The 6,320-nt window shown below is 41.7% G+C and overlaps 1 protein-coding gene across 1 annotated transcript; it reads right to left on the bottom strand.

The window, feature by feature from the left end:
• Positions 1-954: 954 nt before the first annotated feature.
• On the bottom strand, positions 955-5,552 carry LOC127536068 (uncharacterized). Its single transcript, XM_051955470.1, has 2 exons — positions 5,199-5,552; positions 955-3,354 (listed from the first exon to the last, which is right to left on the bottom strand). Exon 2 carries the CDS (start codon positions 3,348-3,350, stop codon positions 1,605-1,607), a length of 1,746 nt encoding a protein of 581 aa, XP_051811430.1. The 5' UTR covers positions 3,351-3,354; positions 5,199-5,552; the 3' UTR covers positions 955-1,604.
• Between the last annotated feature and the right edge of the window lie 768 nt (positions 5,553-6,320).

Raw genomic sequence — 6,320 nt, 5'->3', positions numbered from 1 at the left:
TCTAACTGAAAGAAGGTATAAAAATATGCTTATTATTAATCAACATGGTGCAGTTTGGTGATTAATCTGTATTAGAACCATGTATTCAATGTAAACTGCCAACTACACTTGTGCTGCTGCTGGACTTTTTCCATTTTATTCACCAGCAGATATGTGAACGGTTCTCAGCTAGCAGCTAGTTAGCTTAGCATAAAGACTGGAAACAGCAAGTCTAACTGAAAGAAGGTATAAAAATATGCTTATTATTAATCAACATGGTGCAGTTTGGTGTTTAATCTGTATTAGAACCATGTATTCAATGTAAACTGCCAACTACACTTGTGCTGCTGCTGGACTTTTTCCATTTTATTCACCAGCAGATATGTGAACGTTTCTCAGCTAGCAGCTAGTTAGCTTAGCATAAAAACTGGAAACAGAGAGAATGAGCAAAAAATAAAATCAAAATGCACTTAGAATAAATCAACATGGTGTTGTTTGGTGTGTTTAACCTGTAGAAATTTGCTGGTAAACTGCCAAACTTTCACCTCCCAAAGTGTATTTCTGTGATAAAAGAAGCACATCTTTTCTGTTCATGAAATTCTCTTACGAGCCTGAGGCTAAAATTTTGCTCCATTAAATATTTGGTGAAGTGCTAAACCTGGACTTTTTCCATTTTATTTGCCAGCAGATATGTGAACGTTTCTCAGCTAGCAGCTAGTTAGCTTAGCATAAAGACTGGAAACAGCAAGTCTAACTGAAAGAAGGTATAAAAATATGCTTATTATTAATCAACATGGTGCAGTTTGGTGTTTAATCTGAACTCGAACCATGTTTTCGCTGCTAAACTGCCAACTACACCTTAAGGATAAATCTCAGTTGTGAAATAAAACGCTCTACACTCTATAGCGCTAGGGTTAGTGTTAGGGCTAACCCTAACCCTCCCTCTAACCCTCTATGGAGAAGAAGAAGCAGAACTTTTAGATAAACAATGGTTTTATTTACATCATGTAAATAAATGTTCTAACAAAGACTGCTAGTGTGTTAAAGTGTCACATTGTGATTACAAAAAGTTGATTTACAGAATTTATTTCTGTAATAAAAAAGTTCAATAATGTGCAATTAAACACATCAGATTAAGTGTCACAGAAAGTCAGTGCAAAACTGATAGTTCAGAAAAACTCTACATTTGATCTAATAAACTGGATTTTGTTCATTTTAGGTGCTTTTCCACTAGCACCTACTCAACTGGGCTCAGTTTAGGTCGTTTTCCATCACAGTTGAGTTCCACCTCATCGTGGGTGGAGGCGACGGTAAACCTGCTGCTCCGTCTGTGGCTTTTTGTCAGATTTTCTCAATTCCATGAAGGACAGTGCACACCGTCGCTGTTGCTATGTTTTTTAAATGGTGGGTTTGGTTTTCGTGATGGAGTCGCTCTCGTGTGTCATCACTCCTTGTCCAATCAGTGGCCTGCATTCTGTAGATGTCACATTATCTGCTCCACTCAGCTCGCTTGGAACCCTCAGTAGGTCATTAAATAGTAGCTGGTACTACGTCCAAATAAAAAAACCTCACAAACCGAGCTGAGTAGGTGCTGGTGGGAACGCGCCATTGAAGGCAGTTTTTCTCTACATGGGTTCACATTTAGTCTCAGACTGACATAAAACCTTCTTCTCTTCTTCTTCACTCTCCAGCGGCTCTAAAAGGTTCAGATTCGTCTGAACGGCCACCAGTTTGTGCAACCTTTCAGCTGAGATCAAAGTTTCTGTTTTAGCGTGATTGAAATGCGACCGCAGGCGATCGCAGGCCGCCGTGGTGGGAGGGATCTGGAGAAGAGCGACGGCGACGGCGGACATCGGCTCAGACGAACACAGTCCTTTCCACCAGGTGGATGGAGATACGTGCTGACAGGAGCTCCAGATCCCTGATCCCCTCCACAGGCCCTGTCTAGCTGAGAAACGAGCGAAGCTGGCCAGAACTTTCCCCTCGTCCAGGTCCAGGTGCTGCGACAGCGTGGAGATGAGGCTGTAGGCGCCGCTGATCTGTTCCCCGGAGAGCGTCTGCTGTCCGGCGTGTTTCGGGTCCAACATGAACGCCGCGGTGTGGATCGGCTTCACGCAGAACTCCTCACATCTGTCCAGCGACGCCATGACGGCTTCCTGCTCGCCGCTGAGCAGCACCGACCCGGAAAGAGTTGCTCCAATGGCGTATCGTAGCCGACCGAACATGTCGACAACCCCAGACAGAACGGCATCTTCTCCTCTCATGAAGTCCAGATGACTCCCGACCAGGTAGAGAAGGTTTCTGCTGCTGCTCAGACCTTTCCAGAAGTCTTCGTCCTGTAGAGTCGACCTGATGGGAGCATCCACGTCCAGCGTGTGGGTCAGGTTCTGGAGATGGTTCTGATCCTCCAGCAGACAGCTGAGCAGGGTCACCACATCGGTCCAGTCAGGCAGCTCCAGCCTGTCAGACCGCTTTCTTAGTTTGGTAGTTTTCCAGCTTCTGGAAGTCTCTGCTGGTATTTTCTGCTCTCTTAAACACCTGAACACCTGCTCAGCTCGGCTGCACAGTGACATCATAGACGGCTGCTTCATGATGTCATCAAACAGCCGGTGGACGGCAGCAGCAGAGCAGCCGATGGCCGATATGTGAGGAAACGCTTCCTCCACCTGGAGCCACGCCGACACCATCTCAGGAGAGTCATCGGTGACGACAGCGAAAACCTTCTGAGGTCCAACTTCGCTGATGACGTCTTTCAGCTCCTCGGCTGTGAACTCCTTCGTCTTGCTGCTTTTGTAGAAGAGCGGGAAAGGAGTGGTGACGACATAGACGACAGTTCCTGTTTCATTAACGTCGGACCAGCTGCTGCAGATGATGGAGACGCAGTCGGCCTTCCTGACGGCCTCATGGACCACGCTCCTCACTCGGTCGTACTCGTCGTCCAGCAGGTGGGTGGACAGAGCCTCGGGGGTCGGGGGGCAGTACGCCGGCCGCAGGACGCCGAAGAATCGCTTCCAGTAGATGTTGTCTGTGAGGCTGAGCGCTGAAGACGAGGCGAACACGGCCCTCGCCAGACACTCGTCAGCCAGCGCCTGGCTCCGCTGATCCACCGAGTCGATGAGGAACTGTCCCCCAGACGAGGCCGCCGGCAGGAAGGAGTAGGAGGGAACCGGGATGGAGGCCGAGGAGCTTCCTTCTGGGCCTGGAGACCGCTGAGAAACCACAGAAAACTCCTTACACTTGTCCAGATGCATCTGCATCTTGGTGGCGTTCTTGGTGTAGGTCCTCAGACAGTAGTTGCACATGAAGGTTTCTCTTCCATCCTTGATGGCCAGTGTGAAATGTTTCCACACGCCGGACTGCAGGCGCGGCATCGTTCTGCAACCAGGAAGGAAAAACAGCAGATTAACTGCAACTAAATTAAAAAAACAGTCCACTTTTAATGTCGCAACCCTTACTTTGCCTTTTTAATTTATAACTGAACAGAACCACATTTTGCAGGTCCCACTAACCTAGCATTAGCATTAGCTACAACATCAGTCATGGACTAATATCTTAAAGTTCTGTTGACAAAGTGAGTCTTACTTCTGCCTTTTAAAACTAACCCTGACCCTAAATAAAGCTCTAAAGCACAACAAGCTACACAATCCTGTAGTTGTAAAAACTGAAGCTCTGTGATCAGATTAGGTGTTCCTAATAAACTGGCATCCAACTGTAGAAAGCATTAAACACTCAGAGGTGTTGCCATAGGCTGTGAAATGAATGAATTAATTTGAAAACAATTTCAACCCACAGTTCTGCATCACCAGAAACAGCACTGAAGGATAAATGCTGAAAAAGTTTTCCTTTTAAAATTAAGCAGATGGAAAATTTCATAAACAAAGGCTTTCGATTAAGTTCTGTGTGGGAGGCTGTGTTTTCTCTACAGTTATCTGCCTTAAAAAAAAAACACAACATCATATCGGCCGACATCTGAAGTGTCACATCTGAAACAAAGACATTAAAATGCTCCAGACAAATCAGTGAAAATCTGAGAACTTAAAATTCACTTGTTGGTGATAAATGGAGTCAAAATCAGTGAAGAAAGGTCTGTTAGTTTGGAACTTAGGACACATATAAAGACACTTTAAAGTGACAGATCTGACAAGAAGAACATAATATATAAATATAGAAAAGACAGCTTTGTGCTTGTAATCCTCATCACAGGTTGCATTTCTCCAGATAGGGGTTGATCGATAAGTTTTGTTTTGTGTTTTGACACATATTTGAACAAAAACTGAAAATCTTGCTGTCACAATTCACAGTAACTCAAAACTTTTTTGAAATTTTATACATGTTCAATTAAAAGAGGACTTTTCGCTATTTATTCGTCAGTGCTGACAGGAGATTACTACTTGTCACCAGTCAGATAAACACTGATGGTGATAGAAAAAGGTATCAGAGCCCAAGAAAAAGATTTTAGAATTCAGTAAAGAAAACTGCGCTGAAAATATCTGAACATTTGGAACAAAAATGGATTGATAACTATTGAGTATAAAACTTTATTCCAAAGCTTTTCACTGATTTTAAGACGTAAGAGTGTCCTGGAAAAAGGAAAATTTGACAAAATATTTGAATTTCATGTATCTTATCCTTTATCTCAGGACCTTATTTTGGGATCTTGACCCAGAAGTTGAGAACAGCTGTGACGATACAGGACGATCTGCTTATTGGGTTCTTCAACAGTCAAAACTACATTTCGAGATTGTACATAATATTCAGTACATTCTTTAATTTACTTTGGATGAAACTACAACAAATGCAGAACCAGTTTACTCAATGGAAAACAGCTACTAAGGGACATTCAGTTTATTAGATTCTAAATTAGCTTTAGTCTGTCAGTATGACAACACAAACTAGGAATTTTTGTTTACAGAAGAAACATTTTCTTTTCTTTTTTTTAAAAAAAAGGGCAGCACAATTAATAAGGAAAATGAATGTTTACTATGTACAGCTTTAAATATGTGTAAAAGAGCATGTTTGATGTGAACCAAAAGTTCAGTGCAGATTCCAATAACGCGCATAAAGTTAATAACATTAAATACAGGATTATTGGCATTTTGTATACATGAGGTATAAATATGATCAGATTTACGATTTATAGTTTACCTATGTGTCTATATAGACCTAAAATTACAGCCGACACATTACATGAATAAACACAAGTTAAATAAATCACTCACCTGTATGTTTACTTCCTCTAAACGGTCTGAAATCACATTTAAAGTCGATTAAAAAACATCTTCAGCCAAATAAAGTTCCTGGAACATCTGTTAGCTGCTGTGGCTAACTTTGTTAGCCTGCTCGAATCTCCATCAAACTAAACGAAAAAAGGAAAAACTGTCCTGGCAGCAAACTTCGACCGGTTACTGGACTGTTTCCACATGGAAAGCGTCCTGTTTTGTGGACTGATTTACCGAGAACTTTGGTAAAATTGTTCATAGTTTGGCGAGAAAACTGCGCTGTTTGTTGTGAGAGCGAAGCCACTTCCTGGAACCTGCCACTCCGGTACGGAAGCGCTCACAGGTCAAAACTATTAAGCTTCGCCTGTAGACGTTGTAAAGAGGCGACGCAAAGCCAAGAAAGACGAAATGTTTGATCATGAACTTGTTAAATGTCAGTTTGCTGAGCAACTGCGTTAGGTAAGAAGATAAAAGTGTTCAGTATGAAGAGTAAAGTGAAAAAATAGTGTTAAAAAATATAGGTTTTGGTAGTGAAAAATGCTCTGATGTGTGGATTTTGTTGAGTCGAAAATGACGCTGCATTTAATGTAATGAGTCAGTGTCAATCTCAGCTACCACCTTTGTCCTACTTTGTTTTTAATAAGATGAATGTTTAAAACTCTTTTAAGGCCCAAAATTCACAAAAGAATCCAGAAGCCGCTCTGACTTGTTGACTGAATGGTTTTGTCATGAAGTATTTGTGTTGGAGGAGAAGCACGGGTGTAATTAGTGTCAGTAATTAATCCTTCAGCCTCTGATTACAGTGAAGAAAATTTAATAGAGAGAGAAAAGTGTCACAGGGTAAGAAGCATAAGACATCAGATGTTTATCTAAGTATATTTGAGACCAAACCAAACATCTTGGACTTCATCACCTTTGAATTAACCAGTTTACTGCATTAAACCTTTAAAACTCTTACATTGCTTTATTTTAACCTTTTCTCTGATGAATGTTTGCAGTGGTAAAAGAAGTACTCTGATATTAAGTAGAAATACTGCCAAAAAAGCTATTTTTAATTCAAAATGAAGAACTTAACACTAAAGAAAGAGAAATTTTACATCTAAAAATATGTAGCAATGTCAA

Source organism: Acanthochromis polyacanthus, chromosome 11, assembly GCF_021347895.1.
Source record: "Acanthochromis polyacanthus isolate Apoly-LR-REF ecotype Palm Island chromosome 11, KAUST_Apoly_ChrSc, whole genome shotgun sequence".
NCBI classification, from domain to species: Eukaryota; Metazoa; Chordata; class Actinopteri; family Pomacentridae; genus Acanthochromis; species Acanthochromis polyacanthus.
This window is presented reverse-complemented; position numbering and strand designations above follow the sequence as displayed.